The sequence below is a fragment of the Trichosurus vulpecula genome, chromosome 9 (assembly GCF_011100635.1).
Source record: "Trichosurus vulpecula isolate mTriVul1 chromosome 9, mTriVul1.pri, whole genome shotgun sequence".
NCBI lineage: Eukaryota > Metazoa > Chordata > Mammalia > Diprotodontia > Phalangeridae > Trichosurus > Trichosurus vulpecula.
In genome coordinates this window covers 202,083,641-202,107,920 of record NC_050581.1, presented here as the reverse complement: position 1 = coordinate 202,107,920, position 24,280 = coordinate 202,083,641, and the positions used below count along the sequence as shown (strand labels likewise).

At 45.8% G+C, this 24,280-nt stretch overlaps 1 protein-coding gene across 1 annotated transcript in view; it reads right to left on the bottom strand.

Moving 5' to 3' along the window:
- Positions 1–24,280, bottom strand: part of HECW1 (HECT, C2 and WW domain containing E3 ubiquitin protein ligase 1) — a 163,876-nt gene that overhangs the window by 88,123 nt on the left and 51,473 nt on the right. The window contains exon 4 of the mRNA XM_036739447.1: positions 7,942–8,017. Within this exon, the coding sequence (XP_036595342.1) occupies positions 7,942–8,017 (76 nt within the window). The remainder of the gene's footprint in view (positions 1–7,941; positions 8,018–24,280) is intronic.

Sequence of the window (24,280 nt, the reverse complement as noted above, 5' to 3'; positions counted from 1 at the left end):
AAATCAGGATGAAATCTGGGAAACGCTTCAGTCTGCCAACCATCCGCCCCCATGCCCACCTTCTCCCATCAGCTTTCACAGCTTTTCCACACTGGAAATACTATCAGTCCTCATCTCTGCTCTGAGGATTCTGACTTCCTTTGAGGATTCCACCACCTCCTACAGGAAGTCTGTCTTGATCTCCCTAGTCAGCCCTCTCCTCAATCTGTTTGGACTTTCTTCTGTGGGCCAGCATCCCTGCTCTTTAGTACAGGTAGCATTCTTATTTTTGTCTTTCAGCAGCCCTAGCATCCAGCACAGTGCCTGCATGCACACAGTATGGGTTTAATAAAAGTTCTTTGGATTCAATCGAATTACTTTTGGGAGGTTAGGGAGCTGACGGGGGTTCTGGCACGTTAATGTCCACCATCCCTGGTGATTCACAGCCAGAAATCCTTGTGATAAATTAATTAATCTAGTTCTCATCACCACATACCTCCTAGCAACCTTGAGGAAAGTTGTCAGATCATAGTTTAAGAAAGCTTTAAGAATTGATAATGTTGTTTGAGGTCTTGTAAGAGTGTTGTTATAAGGCTTTAAGTGAAAATGAAGACTGTCCAAGGGCAATGGATAGACCCATGGTAATGGCTGAAAGCAGGATGAAACATGGTGAAAGCAACAGCAGAAGAAGGGAGATCATCAAAGAAACATGTGCATGAGAGAGAAGATGGCCTCAGCCCCTGGCAAGAGTGAGAGATAGCTGACAGACATCCATGGATCTAGGGTATCCTTTTCATGTCAAGGGACAATGAGGAAGGAAGGGTGCCTGCATATTGGATGGACATTCTGTGATGATTTATGGGAGGGTAGGAACAAGAGTCACATAGGATGGGCAGGCATGAATGGGCTGCAGTTGGCATCACTGGAGGGAATTCCAACATTAAGGAGATCAGAGAGCTGATGAAATCTTTGTGGAAAGGCACAGATTTTAGACAAACCATTGGTAGATCTTATGGTCATCAGTGGGGTGGAGGGAGGGCTGTATCCTCCATCTTCACTGACAAGTACAGAGATGTCAGTGGTTGTGGGAGCACACAGGGAGGACAAAGAGAGGAGAGCCAGTCAAGAGCTTGATGGACAAGCTGAGAACGTTTTTTCTTTAGAAAGTAGAAACATAAAGAAATACAGAGACCATCAGCACTAGGGGAATTAACTAGATATGGCTGGGACTGGACATTAATCCCTACCCATAGGATGGGCTAGAATTAAAGATCTGCTAGTTATAGCTTCTGATCTCTTTCCTCACTTACCTGGTGAAGCTGCTTCTGAGACTAAATCACTCTTCTCTATCCCAGTAGTAAGCTATTTCTGTTCTGACCTCAACAACAACCCTCAGTACTATTAATGCCTGATAATGCCTTGTACAAAGCCCCAGTCACCACATCCTAGCTTGGAGGATAGATACTTAGGTGGGATCCTGGATGTAGGATAGTGGGAGGGAGGTAGCCTAATTCAGCCCATGTGATGACCTTGAGAAGAACACAGAGGTTTCTTCAGCACAGAGGACAGCTCCGGCTCCCAGCCTATCTCCTTGCATGTAACAGATATGTGATAGGCAATCAATAAATTGGCCAACTGACTCCCTACTGGGTAAAATGGAAGTGAATTTTAGGACATGTCTAGTAAGGATGTTGGGGATAAATAAGATAATTTACACAAAGCATTTTGTAGTACTTAGAGCAGTATGGAAGTGTATAGTTGTCCTTATCCTTCCCCTTCTTATCTTGGAGACAGAAGAGTCTGTGGCCATGTCACATGCAGCTGCCAGTAAAAGGTACAGGTACCGTGGGAAGATTCTGTGTCCCTGTCGCCACCAGTTCCTTGGGCCAGTGTCTTCAGCAGACTCTCCACGTGCCTCTGAAGTGGTCAGTCTCACTGGACAAGTAGGGGCAATCTCTAATAAAGCTCAGGATCACTAAACACTTAAGGAAATGAAATATATCAAGAAGAGAATGCTGTTTCTGTAAGGGGTACAGGTGGGATCAAAGTTCTTACTGAGGCTTGGAGAAATGAGTGATTGGCCTGACAACTAGTAAGCAGCAGAAGGGGCCCCAAGCCCACAGTTTCTGATGCCCTGTCCACCACCCAGGCCACTAGTCCAAAAGTCCAGTGGTTTTCCCACTGCCTTTGAAATAGACATGGCAGTAAAAAGGAATTTATGGATAGAAATAATCTAAGCTTTTAGAAGATTTTGAAAATGATTGCCTATGAAAGACTATTTTAAAATTGGGTTTCCATGGTATTCAGGGCAATATAGATAGAAATCACCTTAGAAATTGCAAACTAGGGTTGGAATGAAATGGAAAAGTTTCTATGTACACAATTCAAAGAGTAAGGAAATGGTGCTGAGACTGATTTTACTTAGCATTTTAATAAATTATTTGAAGGAAGAAGTACACAGTGAAATCTCAGAGTTTTCAGATAATATGGATTTTCTGGGTAATGCGATATGAAGGCTGTCTGAATAAATTTTCAAGGCTGTTTGAGTGGGAAGATGAATTTCACTGTGGAGAAGTGTGAGACAAAGCGTTAGAAGAAAAAAAAACACATCCAAAACATTCTCATAGGATGGTCATTACAGACCCACTCACTCCCTGATTTGGCTCTGTCTCTAGGTCTGCTTGGGTTATTCTCCCTCCTTGCTTTTCTCACTGTTCTTTGTCTAGCATTCTTTTTTCCCCCACATGGAAACTCTATCCCATGCCATATAGATGTGCCATCTCTGCCAGGCTCTTTCAGCACTGCCCTTACAATACCAGAATCAACCTGGAGGCTATCACTTGGAAGCTCCACACATGCAGACTTACTGGCTAGATGCTCTGGCTGGAGGGCACCAGCCAGTAAATTACACCAAGCCTCACAGTCCTGATGCTCACCCTAGTGGCAAACCCAACCGTGGAGAGATTGGACCCAACACTCACCCATGAAGAATCCGTCCCTGAACAACACCACCAACCACTTGGACTGACTCATTCTCTCAGTTTCCACATAGTCACATCGCTCACTAATCATACCTTCTCTGAGCACCCTCTCTCATGACTTAGATGCTATTTCCTTTTTTTCACTCATAAACAAATTGCTGATCTTTCCACCCTTGATAAATCTTCACACGGTTGCCACAAATCTGGTGGATGGTTTCTTAGCCATATCTCTTAATGCCAATTACTAGAGCCAGGAGAATGTCTGGACAGCTCCTTTACAGTCCAGGGCAACTATACAATTTCAGGCAGTTGCAAATTCTCTTTGACTAGGGTTCACAGATCTGTTTCCCTCAGTCTATCAGTAGTGGGTTATGAGTCACCAGCCCTAACCCAGAATGAGAATGTAGGGTTTCTTGGCACATGTTTCCTTCTGTCTCTCCAGTAGGTGCTTTGCCACTTTTTGCTAGGTTGTTTTGCCCTCCAGGTGACATGGGTTTTAAGAAAGGGCTTGGATAATAGGATAGAGTTGGAAGAGCCCCTGGTGGTCATTTTGTCCAATGGCCTTAATTTTAGAGATGAAGAAACTGGGACCCCAAAATGTCATGTGATGTGCATGAGGTCAGGAGGTCTCCCTCATGATTCAAATCTGGATCTTCCTAAATATACCCAACAATTTTCCCACTCCATTCTGGAGATTAATTATCTATTTAATTAATTTGGTCAGTCAGCCAGCCTCTCAGAATTTCAGTTTTCTCATCTGTCAAATAAGGGCTTGGACCAGATGATGTGCAAGCCCTTTCCAGCTCAAAGAACCACCCGTCATAACAGGAACAAAAAGAGAGGAAAGCAAAGTTCAAATAAACTAAACAAATCACAAATGTATTGAAGCAGGTTACTATTCTCTGCTGGCCCCCCACTTCTACAAAGACCCGGCTAGGAGGTATTCTCTCCCATCTTTCCTTTGGGGTCATTATCAAGTTGTAGCACTTATTTGGAATCGTGCTTGTGGCTACCATTCCTTCCATTTCCATCACTGGAGTCACAGGGTAGGTTGTTTCCTTGCCTCTGTTTATACCATTTCCCATTAGCTCATAAGGATAAATGATTTTTTTTAACCCAAGTGTAAGACTTTATTAGAATTCATCTTCTTGAAGTGGCCCCTGTAGGAGTCAATCATACTCAGCTCTCTCCAGAAAGGGACACAATTGTTACTGTGGCTCCCATTACACACATGGCTTCAGAGTGTCCAGCCACCTGTCCATACTCTGAACAACACTGACTTCCCTGCCTGTGTTCTCTCCTTCCAAATGGAATCATTGAGCTCTGGAAGATACCAGTGAGACCTCTGGGCTCATCCGCTCCACCCCCCTTCAGATGGGGCCACGTGGAACAATCTTGTTCAGTTCTGCAGTTCTAAAAGCTCCTCACGGAAGGGGACCTCATGACCTTCCTTCGTCTTCACTATCAATATTTAACAACCTAAGAGTTTCCTCTGAAGTTCTTACTTGGAGCCAACCTGTAACGCCCCCTCCTGCCACTCAGCCTATCTTTCTCAAACTATTATTCCATAATCCCTCACTAACAAGGGGATGTCAGCCATAGGAATGCTCCATAGGCCTCTTCTCAAAGAACAGTGACAGAGAAATAACAGGAAGCAGAGAATGAGGGGAATGAGCTGGCCGTCTAGGATGGAGGAAATGTTAGATGGGGAGAGTTCAGCTGGAGCCCCTCCTAACTTGAGGGAGACCTCCATGGGCAGAAGGTCATTCAATTTCTCTGAGCTTCAAGCCACTTAATCTCTGCCTTCCTCAGTTTCTTCATCTGTAAAATGGTGCTATCATCATAGCACCAACCTCCCAGGGTTGTTGTGAGAATAAAATGAGATAATATTTATAAAGCACTTAGCTCAGTGCCTGGTACATGGTAGGCACTTAATAAATGCTTGCCTCTTTCCATCCTGATAAGAAACAAAAGACAACATAAGAAGATGGAGGAAGTATGCCCAAACCAAGACTCTCAGTGGGCTGTGGCCTTAGAACAAAACAGAGCAATGCCCTCCTGGATAAGACATTACCATTTCTCAGGTCAGTCACCAGGGAAGCAGAGCCATTGCAGCAGGGCACTACAAGCCCTCAGTCTTTCAGCAGAACAAAAAGCGGATTGGAAGATGCCCATGACAGTACTAAGATTGGCACAGTTTGTGCTGCCACTGAAGCAAAATCCCTTGATCCAGCTTTGCATGTAATATTTTATTGTGGTCAATTAGATAGTAACCAAAAGAGGGCTTTGAATTGCATTTGCTATGGAAATGGTGGGGTGGGGCTTAGCTTCCCAGGGTGCTAATCTGACTGGCACCCATTTGCTGCTCAGAATTAGGCAGAGCTTCTTTAGAAGCTGTTATCCCACTGAACAAAGGGGGATGAGAAGCAGACAGGTCTGTGGCCAGGTTTGCCTCTGGCCATTAATGTCAGAAAGGAAATGTGTGTGTTCCTGTTTTATACAAGGCCAGTTTAGTTCTTTGCTCTAGAGTTGACTTTTAAGCGACCCACAAGTGACCATGTTTCCAAAGTGGTTTTTGCTGGTCCTCAGTGACCATGTAGCTGGACCAATCTCAGGGCACTCAGGAACTAGGAGAGACAAGTACGTTCTCCCAAGGAGTCCTGGACACTCCATCTTCATAATGGCAGCCCCTGGGCACTGAGGGCAGACTTTGCTGCTGTGAGAATGGGCTGAAGCTCCAGAAGTGAGTTTGCCTTCCAAAACGCTCTATGTAAATCAACAAAGACTTCTCAAACATCTCTTGTGGGTCCAACACTGGGATGGAAGAGAGAAGGCCAGATGCAGCCAAAGTACCACCAAAGGGGCAGGCCATAAGAATGAGAGACCTGTGTGTTGGCCCCAGATTTTCCCTGTGATTTTGGGAGAACCTAGTTTCCTCATCTGTAAAATGGAGATAACATAATAAGGTGCCATACTTAACTCTTCAGGTGGTGTCACCCAAATAAGTTAGTGTCCATAAAAAGACGTGGGAAATTGTAGAGATGTGATTATCATCATGATGAGAAGACACTGCCCTCCCCTTCAAAGAGTGCCATCTAAGTACAGAAACAACTAGGAAATATGACAAGTTGAAGAGTCCCAAGTGTGTATTGGGGGCCACGAACACCCATGCCATAGTCATTCAGAGCAAGGAGAGGTCATGATGGGTTACAGGAACCAGGTGAGGCTTCTGGGAGGAGGCAGGGCCTGAGCGGGTCCAGGAAAGATGGTGAAACTCTAGATTTAGAGATAGAAGGGATGTTAGAGGCAATGGAGTCAACACTTTGATTTGACAAATGAGGAAACCAAGGCCCAGAGAGAGAAAAGGTCACACTAGCAAATGCCTAAGGCAAATTTGGAGACCAGGTCTTTTGACTCCCAATCCAGCACTACCTGAGTATAGGGGAGGAGATAGCTTCGGGTTTGTCTTTGGATTTTTGGCACCTGCATGCACAAAGCCTGGCCCAGATCAGGGGTTTCCTGATGGTGACTGGTGGTAGGGAATAAGGGAAAGACTATTCCAGAAGGAGAAAGGTACCAGAGTCAGTAGGGGGTTGATGCAGGCAATGAGTGAATGTTTCCCCCTCCACTCTTCTCCCTCTTCTCCCCTCCCTTTTTTCTCTCCTCTCTTCTCCCTTTCTCCTCTCCTGCAGCAAAGGATACTTAGGACGCACTTACGCAATCATCAGAACACATGAGGGTGCTTTGAGTGTCTCTGCTGATGCATTGGTTATGCTTGAAGTCACTGCAGCCAAGTGTCGATGATCCCGGGGTAACTAATGACCCACTCTCTGGTTTAATCATTTCCTACTTCTTCCTTCTCCTCCTCATTTTGTCTATTGTGGTCTGAGTCATCAACATTTGCCCTTAAAAAGTTGAGGGCCTGGGAAAAGGGGGGTCTGTCCCCACAACCTTCTTCTTGGACAAAAAAGGAGACACTGAAACCCCAGGGTCTTTCTCATAGAGCATTAATGCCAAACTTAACATAACAGCTGGGATTTCAGAGCTCTGGAGGCTGGCTTCTGTCATGGAAATAATATTCCACACAATGTGCAATATGGCTTAGCAGTTCATTAAGTCAGGAAGACAAATTCAAGGCCTGCCTCTTACATGACCATCATGTAATTTCTCCAAGTCTCAGTTTCCTCATTTGTAAAATGGGAATAATACTGTCTATAACACCAATCATCATCAGGATCGAATTCTATAGCGTCCCCAATGCGCTTTGTAAACACAATAGCTGTGCTACTGAAGCGTCAGTTGTTGTGATCTTGGGAAAATGGATCCCCTCCCTGGTCAAAAATGGCTGCCATCCAGGAGAGATGCTTGATCCCATGTGCTTTCAAATTTGAATTAAAACAATAAACTATCTCTAACTCTGCTTTGGGAGCCAGGCTCTGGCAGACTCATCAGAGGTTCTTAAAATGTCCTCCTGAGTGGCCTCTTGCTTAAAAAGGAAAGGACACATTCTTCTTACTGCTGGCAGAGGAGGAGGCAGCCTGACACACCCCAGGGTGCTCAGTCTTCTCCTGCATGTCTTTGCCCCACGTGGCGTTAAGGGCCCAAGAGAGTCGGGGGGGGGGGGTCCAGTGCTTCCCCTCCTGATGATGAAGGCCCATGAATGAGCAAGAACCTTGAGCACTCCTCTCACATGTAACTAATTGCCCTCATTGTCACCCCTCCACCCCTATCTGGGAAAGACCCAAGGGTTGTCTGTCTTTCCTGATAGAAAGAAAACACTTTCCCAGAGATTATCCCATCTGATGCTCAGAGGTGTGAAGGCTCTCCCTGTTCCCCAAGGAGAGTGCACCAGAGGCCCAGATTGGGACAGTGACTTCTCTGAAGGCCCACAGTGAGTCAGGCCACAGCTGGGACTGAGGTGCAAGACTCCTGGCTGCCGCTGGACTTTCTTACCCTGGCTCCCACATCAGCAGCACCATACCTGAGAGAGAGAAGCTGATCAGCCTCCGGCTTCCTTGGCCCTGGGCAGCCTCATCATTGGCAATAGTTTTAAAAATCTGTAGGAAGAAGGGAAATGGGGAGAATGTTGAGATCACTGCTGACTGCCTTTGATGAACTTCCTCCAGCTGAATCACGCACAGCTGGGAATGCTGATTTACCAGAGACTGTGTTATTGAATCTCTCCTTGGAGCCACTGTTTCAGGATTTGGGGATCTTATATGAACACCCTTGTGTTAGCAGAACTATAAGCAGATACCTGGGGCCCTGGGAGCAGTCCTGACAGCCCCTCTCCCAGCTGGTGGCCTGGAGGAACCACTCACTCCCCAGGGCTGTTTGCTGAAGCGCTGTCCCCTGGGAGTGGGGTGCTGAGCACTGTGAGATCACAGTACCACGAAAGCTGCTGCCAAGTGAGGCAGTGGGAGTGAAGGAGCTCACCCCCACATCACCAGCTGGTAGCTTCATAGCCTGACTCTATTCATTGACTGTTGGTGGTTGCTAAGTATGTAAGAAGTCCTGCCATTTCTATGCAGCTGCTGAAGTACTAAGAGCATTATCGGAGTCCTCTAAATTGGGGTGCCCGGGAAAATCAGTGCCCTAAGGCAAAGCCAAGCCCTAGCTGTTCTACCCTTGTTCAAACTCTATTTGGGGACCTGGGAAAGATCCTAACTGCTTTGTTCAGCATCTCTAGAGGTTAGCACAGCCATTCCACTAAGCCCTAATATAGATCTAAAAAGGTAATTATATATTACATATATATTCTGCTACATATCTATGTGTGTACATATAAAAGGATATGTGTGTGGGGTGTGTGTGTGTGTGAGTGTGTGTGCATGCATATGCAGCAGTGGAGGGAATCTCTATACCAAGAGCTCCCTAACCTAGGGAAATCATCCGAGGCATTTTTGCACAATGGTTAGAGCTGACCTTGGAGTTAGGGAAGCCCAAGTTTGAACCCAGCCTCAGACCTTAGTAACTATGTAATCCTGGGCTGGTCACTTAACTTTGCTTTGGTGTCTGTTTCATCTGTAAAATGGCATACTAACAACACTTCTCTGGCCAGGTTGTTGGGAGGACCAAACGAGATGATGATGTGTGTAAAACACTTGGCAAACCTTAATGTGCTACGGAAATGTCACCTTTCATAATTATTATATACACGGGTGTTTGTGTATATGTGTGTGCACTTCATAGAGACAAAGTGTCCCCGAAAATCATTGTGCCTCTCCCCTTCCCCCATCTCCCCACCCCACCCCCTCAGAGGAAGTGCGGTATGGTGGATGAGAGAGCTGGCCTTGGAATAGGAAGACCTGGGTTCAAATCCTGCCTTTGACTGGCTGTATAACTCTGGGCCTGTCACTTTAAGTGAATCTCTATGACCCAAAATTGCAAAGGAAATTTTGCCTCGTGTTGGAAGAGGGAATTTCCTCAGTTGCTGCTGATGTCACAAGTGCCTATGTATAGACACAGACATTTGTACACATGCACATGCACACATGAGCCTTGCTTTTATTCATAAAATGCTTTGGTTTCCACTAAGCTGCTCACTTGCTCACTGTCAGTTTCTTCAGCCTCTCTTAGACGTTTGGGGTGAATTGAGGTAATGGGATTGTGGGTAGGAGGGAAGCCCAGTTGAGCAGCTCTCCCCCACCCCCATCGGGAGGCTGCTGTGGCAGCAGCTGGAGGGGAGGGGACTTGATATCCTGAAAACAAACAGGTGGGGAGAAATGATGACTGAGGCCACCAGGTGGTGAGGGGTCTCTTCACAGAGCTGCTGATCCCTTCCGTTACAGGACCCAGACTGAGGGAAGGGATCCACCCCTGGTTTCTGATTTCAGCAGGCAGGGCTGTCCCAAGCTCCCTCCCGGGCTCCTTTCCTCACCATAATCTAATCTTGTATTGGCTTATCTGTGTACTTGTATTCTCCTTTGGATAGACTGTAAGCCTTGGGAGGGCAGGGACCTCAGCAATTCCATCTGGGGATCCCCAGCGCCCAGCATAAAGTGAGGCAAAATAAGCAGCCTAGTCAATGCTTGCTGAATGCACATGTGAGAGGCCAGACCTGGGGATGTTCATCTCTCCTTACATAAACCAGTCCCGCCTCAGCCCTCCCTTCACTTTCTGAATCTTCCTCTTGGCTTTTCCTGGGTCTAGGGTAGGGTAGAAGGGATAGATGACCGGGGGCTTTGGAGAGCCTAGGTCTAAAGCTGAAGGTTTCGTCAGCACAAGGGGCTGGGGCATGGACTCAAAAGGTGAAATGGGAAGGGTGGGGACCTCAGGTTGGACTCCAGCCCCGTGATGGGGCCTCCAAGGCCACAGCTCACCTCCTAGGTGTCCAGGACCCACTGAGGCCACTTCACAAGGGAACAATGGGAAGCACATTGGGCTTCATCTAACTGACATCAGGCTAAAATTGGACTGATCAGTAATTCCCTTTCATCTAATTTTCTAAAACTGACAGAACAGAGAAGACCAGGAAAAAGAAACTCAGCTCTGAGAATTAAAACAAACCAACCCAAAACATCAATGGTTCCGGAGAACAGATGCGGAAGTATGCCTCCCTGCCTTCCACAGAGAGGTGGGGGGTTCCTGGGGCTGAATGTGGCATGCACTGTTGGGGGAGGGGTCACTACTCTGCTGGGTGTTTGCTTCGCTGCTTTCTCACTTCCCAGGCAGGATTCAAATAGGATGGGGGAGGGGGTGGGAGGTCTTTACAGAAGTGACTGTGATGTAAAATCAGAAGTCAGTAATAAAGCTTTTTTAAAAGTAGACACACAGGGCAACATATATTATACATTGTATGTCACAACTGTATTAGATGACACATAATATCCATGATACATATTATAAATCTCACACGCAGCTATAATTGTGTCCACACTGTGCACACATTGATACATATGTATCTTGTTTCTCAGCTCAGGTCTCCCTTCCTCCAAGAAGCTGTACCCAAGCACTCACCTCCCTGAAAGCCTTTTGTACACACTCGTCTGTTTCCTTATCGGTCCCGTATTGAGGGTGGGCTGTTTGGGGAAAGGGACTGTTTCCATGTTTGTCTCTGCAGCCCCAGCACTGGACAGAGGCAGCAACAGATTATTTCACTGGGAAGGAGGAAGCACTGGATTCAAATTTTGCCTCTAATCGTAGCTATGTGATCCTGGAGCCTCAGGCAATACTCTGATACCATCCTGGGAAGGAGGGTTGTGGTCTGAATGGGCCAACTCAGTAAGCATTAATTCAGCCCCTACTATGTGCCAGGCACTGTGCTAAGCTCTGGGAATACAATGAAAGGCAAAACAAACAAAACCCATTTCTATTCACAAGGAGCACACATAGTAGGCAGTGACATCCAGAGACGATGAAGATGCCTGGAGTTGGGGAGGTGGAGCCAGGAGCCAAGGGCACTGGATCCCAGAGTACTGGGAGTGTAAGAAGCCTGGAAAGATAGGAGGGGCCATGTTAGGAAGGGCTATGAATGCAAACAGGATTTTGTATTTTATCTTGGGGGTGATTTGAACTCAGGACTCATTCAGGATTTAATGTTTGCTATGATTGTTATTGTCTTATCCTTTGTTCTTGAAGAGGACCATGACCTCAGGGAGGTGATGTATGACATGCAAAAGAATTGGATTTAAGTGAGGGAGGGCTGTGCAAAGTCACCAGCCTCATTTTTGGCAAGAGGTAGATCAGAACAACTGGAGATCTTGGCTTTTTAAAGCTAAGGTCTTTAACAGGTCTCAGTTTGAATGAGGTAACACCCATTCAGTGATTAAAGCAAGGTGAGCAGTGAGGCAGAGAATGGTATCTTTTACCTAGTTAAAAAAAATGTTTCTCTTAAGTCTGATATTTGAAAATCAGATTTTCAGTTCAGCTCTGGTCTTTTCATCAGGAAAGTCTGAAAGTTCCCTATTTTGTTGAAAATCCATCTTTTCCCCTGAAAGATTATGCACAATTTTGCTGGGCAGTTAATTCTTGATTGTAATCTAAGCTCCTTTGACTTCCAGGATATTGTATTCCAAGCCCTCTGATTTTTTAACGTGGAAGTTGCCAAGTCCTGTGTAATCCTGGCTGTTGTTCCTTGATGTTTGAGTTGTTTCTTTTTGGCTGTTTGACCTGATAATTCTGGAGTTTGGCTACAATATTATCTAAAATGATTGGTAGAGTCTTTTAATTACTATTCTACCCTCTGGTTCTGGGATACCAGGGAAGTTTTCCTTGACAATTTCTTTAAAGATACTGCCGCGGTTCTTTTCTTGCCCATGGCTTTTGGGCAGTCCAATAATTCTCAAATTCTCTGCCCTAGATCTGCCTTCCAGATTAGTTGTATTTCCCATGAGGTATTTTGCATTTTTTTCTGTTTTTTTAATTTTTCATTTTGTCTGACTGATTCTTGATGTCTCATAGAGTCCTTAGCTTCCATTTGCCCACTATAATTTTTAAGGAATTATTTTTTTCAGTTAGCTTTTGTACATCCTTTTCCATTTGGCCAATTCTGCTTTATACAGAGTTGTTTTCTTCAGTGGATTTCTTCCCCCACCCCCTCCAATTTGGCCAATTGTATTTTTAAAGGAATTGTTTTCTTCAGTCAACTTTTGTCCTTCCTTTTCTAAGCTGTTGACTCTCTCTTGCATAACTCTCATTTCTTTTCCCAAATTTTCTTCTACCTCTCTGATTTTAAAAATCCTTCTTGAGATCTTCCAAGAAGGCTTTCTGGGTTTCAGACCAATTCATATTCCCCCTTGAGGCTTCACACATAGACGTTTTGACATTGTTATCCTCTTCTGAGTTGTGTTTGATCTTCCTTGTTTCCATAATAGCTTTCCATGGTCAGGGCTCCTTTTTCTTTCTTTTTTCTCATTTTTAAGCTGATTTTGTGACTTTTCAAGTTCAGCTCTACTTCTGGGGCACAGGCTTCACTATCTCAAGCTTCTTGTGCTAGGGGTCAGGGGCTTGGTCACTCGCTTTCTATGCCAGGGACCCAGGTGCTGGAGGCTTGCCCACTGCATTGGGGTGGCTTGATCTAGTTGTGCTTGTTATGCCAGGGGTCCTGGGGCTGGCAGTTTGCCTTTTTCACTGGGACTGGAGGCCTCACAGCTGGTCTTCTGTATCACTAGCCTGCTGAGCCAGGCCTGAGGGGACTCACTTGCTATTCTGTGCTGTGGCTAAGAGTTTCTCATTGGCTTGCCCAGACACTGCCTGCACTGAGCTTCACCCTGCTTTTATTCAAGTGAGGCAGACTTTTCCTGAAGTCGTTCTACATTATCTGAAGCTGGAAAATTGCTTCATTCCAGCTTTTTGTAGATTCTTTCACCCTGGAATCCATTTAAAGGCTTGATTTAATGTTGTTTCCAAGGGAAACTGGGGAGAGCTCAGGCAACTTCTTGGCTTTTCTCCACCACCTTGACCTGTCCTCCATTTTTCATTTTCCTTTAGGATCCAGCTTTAAGTCCCACCTCTGGTAATTATTACCTATGTGACCTTGGGCAAGTCACTCAACCTCCCTTGGCTTCAGTTTCCCCATCTATGAAATGAGGGGACTGTGGCATCAATGGCCCTTAAGTACCTTCCATCTCTGGACAATCTATTGTTAAGTCTTATTAATTCTGTCTCTCTAATAATGCTCACATTTGTCCTCTTTCTTCCATGGGTTTTGTATATTTCTATTTATTTGCACGTGTAGTTGCAAGATTTAAAGCTAGGAGGGAGCTCAGAGGTCATTGAGTTCAACCCCTTCACTCTTCAGATGAGGAAACTGAGGACCAGAGAGGTCTAAGTCATACAGGTGGCAAGGATTTAGATTTGAGCCCTCTGACTTCAAAGCCAGAGCATTTCCCCTACAACAAGCTGTTCCTTACCCCCCAGAAGAAGGTAAGTTCCTTGAGGGTGGGTATAAATGTCAGCTATTATCACCTCCACCTCCAGTCTCCCAAATGGGGTAAGTACTACAGATATTATCATTCCCAATTTACAAACAAGGAAGACAGGCTGAAGGGGTCATGGGGGGGGGGTACAGCAGCAGGGGGTGTCCACTCTTTCACCACCATGTTTGGGTCAAGAAAGAGTACCTGGCTGCCCCTTGTCATTGTCTATTAACTCACACAGGGAATTTAAAAAGGATTCATTTATATTGTAACCCCTAGAGTCCATGGCCAAGCAGGGATCTGACTAAGGGCTATACTTAAACTTAAACTCTCTTTTAGCTAGACTGGCCCCTTCCTCAGATGAATGACTCTGCTTTGGCGTAGGAAAGAAGAAGGAGGAGACCTTGGTAAGTGACCACTGGCCAGACTTCTGGCCATTTTTCACTTAACTTTCCACATTTCTTTCAGGTCCCAGCTTTTCTTGTACAAGTGGTACACTGTTCCAGAATAACCTAGGCAGAAAATCTTCAGCATGGCATAGAGGATAGAGCACAATACTTAGACTGAAGAGGCTCAGGTTCAAATTTCACCCTTGCCATTCATTTATCTGGGTGACCCTACACAGTCTCTCAGTTTTCTCATCTTCAAAATGGATATAAATAATACTTCTTGTTCCTACCTCACAGGGTTGTTGTGAGGGGAAAAATGCTTTGGAAAGCTTAAATCATCCTATGGACACAAGTGATTGCTATGAACGATCACAACAATGGCTCATCGATGGTGCTTTTGAGTTTATAAGGCATGTTACCTGTGACAACCCTCATAGCTTAGAAGGTCAAGTACTAATCTCTTCAAATTTTGATATGGGGAAGCTAAGGGTTAGAAAGGTGAAGAGATTTGCCCAAAGTCACAGAGTTAGTTAACTTCCAAGAAAGGTGACCTTTCTTTATCCAACAAGTGAATTTCTGAAGAGATAATAGTCACTTGTCACCTTACTCAGGCAACTCCCAAATCCATTTGTGTCTTGCTTCTTGGAGGTCTTAAAGAAAGATGGTAGAAGTCCCCCATAATGGGATAAGGACCAGAGCAGGATTGGACAATGCCAACAAATGGGAGCAAGCCTTGATTCTGGCACCTCTTAGAGAGTTAATTTGGTGGACAAAGGATTCTATGAAAAGAGGATTTTAAGAGCTCACCCCCTTTCCCATCTCATCCATAGCCTATCCCTGGGGTCTTCAGGAAACCATGGCATTGGGGCTGAATTCACTGCCAACACATGAAGGCAGATTTTGTGATGGGGCCCTCAACAAAAATAAGCTTGAAAGAGGGTCTGACTTAAGGGGAAAGTAATGATTTCTGATTTAGAGATACTGAGTTTAAGATGTCTGTGGGACATCCAAGGAGATGTCCAGCAGGCAGCTGGAGCTTAGAAGAGAGCTTAGGGCTTGACATATGGATTTGGGAATCATGCATATAGAAATGATGGTGGAAGAGAGAAGAGACCCAGGACAGAGCCCTGGGGGACACTCCCAATTTTGGAGGAATGAGAAGAATGGTGATCCAGCAAAGGACATGGAGAAACAACAGTCAGATAGATAGAAGAACTGGGAGAAAATGGTGTCATGGAAGCCAAGGAAGGATAGTGTCCAGAGGGAAAAAGGAGCAAACAGTAGCACTGAAAACTATAGGAAGGTTTGGGAAGACAAGGACTGAGAAAAGGCCCATAAATCAAGTTTTTGAGAGATTCTTGGTAACCTTACAGAGAACAGGTTCAGGGAAGCAACATAGTCAGAGCCATATCATAAGGAGTTGAGTTGCAGATGGATGTAAATATGCTGTCCATGTTACTGCAGATGACTTGCTGTGACAAGCCATGTAAAGGTAACCAGGAGATATAGACAAGGAGGTGATCAAGTATTCAGTGAGATCAAAGTAAGGTGGATAGTCTGAGAGCTGTCCTGATGGGCATAGGATGCTTAAAGACCTAGAGGAAGGTCTCCATCCAGCAGGATGAGACATCTTGCCTCTTGAATATGGACAAGAATACTACTGGATGAGAAGATGGAGCTCCCTTGTATCTGAAGGGCTAGCCTAGTAACAAACACTGGTACCTACTCTGTGCATGTTCTACACAGGCAGGTCTACTCCACAATGGTTTTCTTTATGAGTCTGCAACTGGAATGGAGCCTTTTCAAATAGATCATTTAAAGTGTCGGAGAGCTGTACAAATGAATCATATTTTCCCATGGCCACCCACATGTGAATGCCCACACAAAGTACATATGCAAGTTCTTCTTACCTGCTCTGGGAGGCAGCCCCCTTTTGGGCATGCCATGGTTGTTGTTCTTCCTCCAGGATCCCCCTGGTCAGCATCACCACTGGGGAAACTCCCAGGAGCCCTGAATAAGCCAGGAGTGGGCAGAGGCATCAGCTCACACTGGTGCCTCCAGCTCTGAGGGCTCCTAGCTTTCCCCTGACAATCAGGTTAGCAAGCATGGGGACCTTAAATCCTTGGCAGCATGTGGGCAGACTTCACTTAAGGGCTTCTGTCACCTAGGGGGGCACTCTCTCACCCAGGGAGAGAGTGAACTGGATCTGGGCCCTTCTGGATCAGGACATCCCTGGGACAAGATGGTTAAGACTGAGTTCCAAGTCCCTAGCAGCATCCCCCCAGGGGATTCTAGTTGAGCTGGGTCCTAGCACCTTAAGAGGAAGACAAGCCAATTAACCACCATTATCCCCCCCTCCCCCCCCCCCCATCACCAGGGTTATGGTTTTGGGAGCTGAGATCTAATGATCTACTAAGAGTTAAGCATTAATTGTTCTGAAGAGCAGTGGGAGGTTTTTAGCTGAGCCAAGCTTGGTATAAGCAAACCCCGAGCCATGGAAGGGGTCACAGGGTCTCCTGTGGAGACCACCTGTCCAGAATCAGGAATTAAAGCAAAGCAGCAGTGAGCTCACTGGAAACACACCAGGCCCTTTAAAGACACTTTCTATTGATTTGATTTTCTTCCTCCTCCATCTCCCAATCAGTCTCTCTCCTTTCACCCCTTATTAAGAAAAGGTTAAAAGAGAAAGAAGAAGAAGAAGAGAGCAGTACAGCAAAATTAGGTAAAGTGTTACTTGGATGCTTAATGCCAACAAGCTTATTGTTGACCCCAAGGTTGAGAAATAGAAAGACAAGAATTAGAAGAAAATATTAGGACAAGGACTCATGGATAAGCTGGTAAGCTATGGAATCAAGACAGGAGTAGAGGAAAGTGAGGCCAGAACAGAGGAGGGGACTGGATATTGCAATGAGGGCAAAGAATGGGTTTAGGAGGAGAGAGGGAGAAGCACAGATGGATGGACTGGGGATTATGCTCAAATAGGAGAATTTCAGACTTCATGATCTTGAAGTTTCATACGATGGTAAGGCCTAAGGGATGGACACAGCTGTTAGTGGCTGAGGTGGACCAGAGATGCAGCTTGTGGGAACTGAGGCAGCTGATGAACTGGAGGACTTGGTTGTTGGAGGGGACATCTATGGAACATGTCTATGGAAGGCCCCACTTATGAATATAGGTGGTTTGGCTTTGAGTTGAAAAGAAGACTGAGGTGGTTGGTGAGCTCCTCAGGAGAGAATGGCTGGGGTGGAGAAGAGACTATAAGGCACTTGGTGAACTCCTCAGGAAGACTTCTCTATGAATAGAGACTCCATTGTCAGGCTTGGCTGATGGGTTGACTCATGTTCCTGAACTACTTTTCCTTCTTTCCTCTCTTTTTGAAAAAAAAAAAAAAGATCTTTTGTTAAAGTGGGTGAGAGAGGAAGGAGGGAAATAGGAAGGAAACTGATATGAAAACAAAAGGTGTCAACTACATTTTTTAAAAGGGAGCTTGACCCAGAGCATGGCAGATGGCTTCACCAAATCACCAGGTGATAATAGATACATGGAGTGAACCTCAAAGGAGGAGAGACTGGGAAGTGATAGAACCAAAGGGAGAGCCCAGAAGAGACCACGGGGAAAAGAATGGATAAAAGCAAGGGTAATGCTGACATGTCCTTGCGGTCCAGGGTAGGTTGGGGGATGATCAAGACAAAGCAAAGCATCAGCCTCAAGAGAGATTGACCAGAGATGAAGTGATTCCCAGAGAAAGTCACATTTCTATGAACACAAGAAGATAGGCGGAAAGTATGAGGAACACTCAATCTGTCAATCAGCAAACATTTATTTAGTGTCTACTTTGTGCCGTGCCTTGAGGTAAATGCTGGGAGTGCAATGGAAAAAGTACAGCTGGCCCTGCCCTCGTGGAGCTTCCATTCTAACAGGGAGACAAACGGCACATACATAGATATATGCAAGTCACAGAGGCTGGAAGACAAAGAACAGCTGAACAAGGCTTCCAAGGAACAAAGGGCAGTGACTGAGAGAGGGCAGGCCTTGGTGTTGGGCCAAGAGGGTCAATATTGATGATAACTGGGTTGGGGAACGGGGTGAGGAGATGTGGTAAAGGAGGCCTCTAGTCCTGGCCAACTGGACTGGGATGCTGCTGCTCATTTCTCTCTGTCTTTCCATTCAATGCCCTGGTTCTCAGCTGAGCATAGGCCTGATGCCCAAATGGCCTCTGGATTTTCAGCTAACCCTAAAACACGAATGCTAGACAAGGAAAACATGCTCCTACATTGGAGGGTGGCTTGGAGTTGCAGAGGGGAGAAAGCTGCAGGTGTTGGGGCACAGCAGGCTATACACTTGATGTGACAGCTTCCTACTGTGCAGACAAGTAGTCACTTACTCTCCATCCCCTTTTCTGCACCAAGTACAAGGGTCAGGTTTCCACAGTGCCACTGATGAGCAGACCCTCATTACTGCTGGGGGGAGAGGAGAGGTGCTCTGGGATACAAACCAGAGAGCCAGAAACATGAGCACCATTACCAGTGGGCAGCTTGCCTGCCTTTTGGGGAAAGAAGAAGGACATAGAGGGCATTTCTGAGCTATCATTGGTCATATATCCTACTAATATGTAACCTTTCAGTCATTCAACAAACATTTGTTGAGGGCTTGCCACGTGCGTGCCAGACATGGTTTTGGGTAGTGAGGATACTAAAAAGATGGAAATGAAGCCAACCCTGTGAGCAGGGAGCTTCTGACTAGTCTACCAGGGGACAAAGTTCATCTCCAATCATTCTTGGAAACTCCCACTACTGACTTTGTGGGGTGGGGACAGAACCTGGAGTTATATACAGCTGGAGACAAGTTTTCTTGTCCCTCTCCCTCTCAAAAAAAAAAAAAAAAAAAACAACTAAAACTAAAAGACAAACCATTTTCCTCTATCTTGACCTTTACAAATTTTGTCAAGAAATGCATCCACATTCTGGTCTGTAAGTGTTTCCAAGATGATTTCCAAACCCCAAGTAAACTGTGTGAGCCCTTTGATCTCCTCGAAATAAATAAATCAATCTTTCTGAGGCTTCTTCAGCAGAAATGTAGAAACTTCAGAATTTAAACCACTCAAGCTTTCACTAATTATCTGTTACCCATAGGGTTTGGTGCTGCTTCCACTGATCAAAAGAAATGCCTTGAATCCCTCCCTCGGGGAGAACACTGAAAACCCCTTTGAAGAGAGGAAATGAGCCAGAGGGGAATTCACAACTCCATCTAATCTCTTCAGACTTCCTTTAGAATGGAGGAGGGCATCTCGGGGATTTGAGCAGGCAGAGCTTTGCAGAACACTGAACTGAGGTTTGGAAATTAAAATAGGATACGAAGCATCCAGAGATCTGATGGAAATTGTTCAATCAGCCCACCGGAGCCCCAGGACTTAGCACACTGCCTGGCACATAGGAAGTGTTGAATAGATGCACGCTGATGGATTGGGATGTAAAAGCCCTTCTCACCCCCTAGTTACCCTGCGCACCCAGGATGAAGGTCTTCATTGCTTGTGGACCTGTGATTTGCGAACAGTGGGTGCTTAGTAGATGTTCACTGAACCACAGTGAAGACAGTGCAGTCCAATGGAAAGAGCCAAGTACTTGGAGGCAGGGGACCTGCATTTGTAGGCTGCTCTACTCTCACTGCCTATGTGCCATTGGTCAAGTCCCTTTCCTCCTCTTCCCTGGGCCTTGATTTTCTCATCTGTAAAATGGGAGGTCAGACACCACCACCACCACCATCATTTTCGATCATTATCCCGGGTTTGTAAAGCGCTTTACAGCTTTATAAAGCATCTTCTCAACAACTCTGTGAGGTCAGCGCTATTACTTCTATTTTACAGACAGGGAAACTGAGACCCAGAAAGAGGAAATAACTTGGCTGTAGTAACCCAGTGAAGATCTAAAGCAGGGTTTGAGCTCGGGTCTTCCTGGTTCCAAGGACAGTCCCTCTGAACTCTATTAAGGCAGAATTATCAGCTTTCATGTGATTTGCATATTTTTCATAGAAATTATTAGGAACTATTCTTGGACTGGCAGAATGTTTTTTTCCATTTTTAGTCCTTATGTTATTTGTTACCAAGAGTAGCTAGCATCTGGTTCTCCATGATAGTGGATTCATTTCCTCAAGACCAAAATCAAGGAATTTTTGGTGAGTGTTTTCTTTTCTAGGCCTCTGTGAAATTAATCAATGAAAAAGCATTTGTTAAATGTCTGCTGTGTACCCTGTGGTATGAGACATAATAGGAAAACAGTCAAGAATGAAACATCCCGTATGAAACAAAAGAAAACACAAAGAAATCCGTGGGCTTGGAGCTAGCAACTTCAATAGCAGGAGCTGAGCTGTGAAGGAAACTAGATATTCCATGGAGTGGTGCTGAGGGGGAGTACATTGCAGGCAAGGGGAACAGCTTAGGCAAAGGTATGGAGGTGGGAGACAGAATAAGATGTATGAGAAAGAGCGAGAAGTCCAGTGTGACTAGATCGAAGAGTGTGTGGAGGGCAGTAATGTTCAATCAGCCTGGAAAGGCTGAAGAAAATGTTTGAGTTCTCTGAAATCAATACTTCAAGGATCTTTGGTGTCATCATTGAGAGCTCCCTTGACCAAAGAAGATGGCGACCTCTCTGGGCCACAAAAGATCCTATTTGTAATTTTCTTTTTCTTTTTTTTTGGAGGAGGGCAATTGGAGTTAAGCGACTTGCCCAAGGTCACACAGGTAGTATGCGTGTCAAGTGTTTGAGCTTGGATTTGAACTCAGGTCCTCCTGACTCCAGGGCTGGTGGTCTACTCACTGTGCCACCTAGCTGCCCACTATTTGTAATTTTCTGTAGTTGAAAGATTCATACCTTGGTTCAGTGATTGCCTGGCATACGGTAGGAGCCTAATCCAGACAATCAATCAACAAGCATTTATTAAGTGCCTGCTACTTGCTAGGCACTGTACTAAACACTGGGGATAGTAAGTCCTGCCTTCAAGGAGCTCCCAGTCTAATGGGGGAAACCTGGACGTGTCTTGGTACCTATAAGACAGGTACAAGTAGAAGGAAGATCATTTGAAGGAGAGGCACAAGCAGCTGGAGGGAGCAGGGGAGGTGAGATGTGAACTGAGTCTTCAAGGAAGTCAGGGAAGTAAAGGCTTGAGGACTGACTGATTGACAGAAGTGATTGCCCGCACTTAACTCATGGAAGCATATGCTCATCTGCAAGGAATGGGAAATACCATCTAGTCCAACCCACTGGTTTTACAGATGAGGAAACTGAGGCCCAGAGAAGCAAAATGATTTCTCCAAGATCTCACAGCCAGGTAATGGTGAGGCTGGCATGTCGACCTGTGCCTCCTGACTACCAGGTCATGTATTTCATTATTGCATATCGCGTATACCTATATGGACATACGTGTGTGTGTGTGTGTGTGTGTGCGTGTGTGTGTGTGTGTATGTGTATCTATAATATATCATTACTTTCCTTGTACTTTTCTAGGAAACTCCCATCACCGAGAAGCTGGAGATATTGTGACGTGAGTTCCCTCAGCCCCTCTCCTCTGGTCCTCAATCCTCAGCATCATTACCCAATATCTCCTCTGTTCCAGTCACAGAGGATGTGTTTCTAGTTCTCATTAATGCTAATCCCTCTTTCTGCTCCCTCGCTCCCATGGGGAGCTCACTTCCTACAAGACCACGCTTCACTGGGCCCATCCCATCTGCCTACAAACGTACTCGCAACTGTTACCAGCCTGTCTCCTTGGTACTACTGACGTTAGCTACTGATGCCTTCCACTCATCTGGACTGGGAGAGAGATGAAAAATAGCTGCCCATGCTTTGCCTCATTCTAGCAGGACAGAATCCCTGGAAAGAGGTCACTGGGAATCCTAATGTCTGCAGGATTTCAGGAGCTTCTACCATGGTGGAATAGGACCCCTTGGATTCAAAATCATGGGCTCCAATGAGTCTAGCAGATTGGACTGAGGAAGTAGCTTCTGTTCTTTCTGGGGCAGAACCCCCTTGCTCAAAGCTGAGTGCCCACACTGAGCCTCAGAAAGGCCAGGCTTAGATTATTCCAAATAGGGCAGCATGATGTGAGAGGGTGTGCTGAGATGGAACCAAGGCAGCCACTCTCCAGGCCCATCTTTGGGGCTTGACCACCTGGGTGACCTTGGCCAAGTAAAGTCGCCTCTACGGACTTTGTGGTCCTCATTTGGAAGAGAAGATGGTTGGGCTGGACAGCCTTTGAGGCCTTTCCCAACTCTCAATATATGGCCATCTCAATGTCCTGCAATCCATTGCTTGCGTTTGGAGGAGAAGGAGGTGGCTTGGATCCCATCGACCAATCAATCCAGCAGCAAGCATTTATTAGGCACCTATTATGTGCCTGGCACTGTGCTGGGTTCTGAAGATCCAAAGATACAAACACAACAATCTCTGCCCTCAAGGAGCTTAAACTGTAATGGAAGAAAGCTGTTCTAAGTGAAATCAGGAGCAGGTGACCTGATGTGGCTGGTGGTAGCAGGCAGGGACCCAGATACAGCATGCAGGGGCCATTCTGTAGACCATACTCTTCTCTCTCAGGGTCAGCAGGGGTGCAGAAGCTTTGGGTATCATCCTGCCTGACTCTTCTAGAGGATGGCGCCACAGGGAGCATAGCAGCTGGGCAGAGAAGGAGCTGGTGGGGAAGGGGGGCACTCTCCTGGGCCAGCACAAAGGGCCAGCTGGGAGCTGTTTTCTAACCTTTCTTCTCTATCAGGAGCTGGGAAGTCTGCTTGTCTCATGTCCAGGAAAACCCATCTGAGACCAAAAGAAGCAGAATGCAGCTCTCCTCCTTTCAGAAGTAATTGTGTGCCTTACATGGGAGGATTATTTTTAAGAATTCTATTTTCATTATAGAGGAATAATTTTGATAGATTTGCATGTTTGTATTGAGCTGAAAATTTCCCTTGGTAACCCATGGGCTCGATAACTCTCAACTCACAGTAAATTTATGAGGTTGTCATTGAGCTGGGAATTTCCCTATGGTCCAGGTGCCTCATGGTTTCCATTAAATTTCTCCTCTCCTTTCCTCCCCCCATCCCATCTTCTCTCTCTCTCTCTCTCTCTCTCTCTCTCTCTCTCTCTCTCTCCCCTCCCTCCCTCCCTCCCCCCCTCCTCTCTCTCTCTCTCTCTCTGTCTCTGTCTCTTTGTCTGTCTGTCTGTCTGTCTCCCCTATCTCTGCCTTCTACCTCTCTGTATTGTGACTGTTTTTCTCTCCCTCCACCTCTTTGTCTCTGTCTCTCTGTCTCTGTATTTCTTCCTCCACTTTCTCTACCTATCTCTCTCTCTATTTCTCCCTCTTTCATCTCCTTCTCTCTATCTCTCCTCTGCTTCCATGTCTTTCTCTGTCTCTAATTCTCTCTCTTTGTCTCTGTCTCTTTTTCTCTCTGTCTCCCTTTTTCTCTCTGTCTTTGTCTCTGTCTGTCTCTCCATCTCTGTCTCTGTCTCTGTCTCCCTCTTTCACCCCTTCATCCCACACACACAGTTCCTAATTATGTTTGGTCCTGTTTCCAGGTGCTTCAAGTCTCTATAGCCTCCCAGGAGTGCTGGCTCCCAAAGGTTTGGGGTAGAGCAGGCTCAGTACCCCCTCCCCCATACCATGACACCTCTGCCTTCCTTTGCCCTTTCTATTCTATGCTGTCATCCCTCCATGTCTTCTCTTTCTGCGTCTTGAAGAAGATCCCAATGCCCAATGGCCCCACATCCACACTGCTTTTTGGTGATCTGTCTTCTTCCCTCACCTCCCAAGTGAAGCCACACATTGTCTTCTCCAGACCATGAGCTCACAGAGGGCAGGAACTGTTCTTTGTATTTCTAGCACTAGTGGACAAGACAAGGGTGACAACCATTTATTAAATGCTTTCTATATGCCAGACATCCTGTTATGCACTGGGAACATGGAGACAAACAAAAAGGCCATGTGCTGCCCCCAAGGATCTTCAGTTCTAATGAGAGAAAGCCATGTGTGAATGGGAGCAGCAAATCAGGGTTGGGGGAGATACCAGTGTGGAAATGCAGAAAGTCAGAAG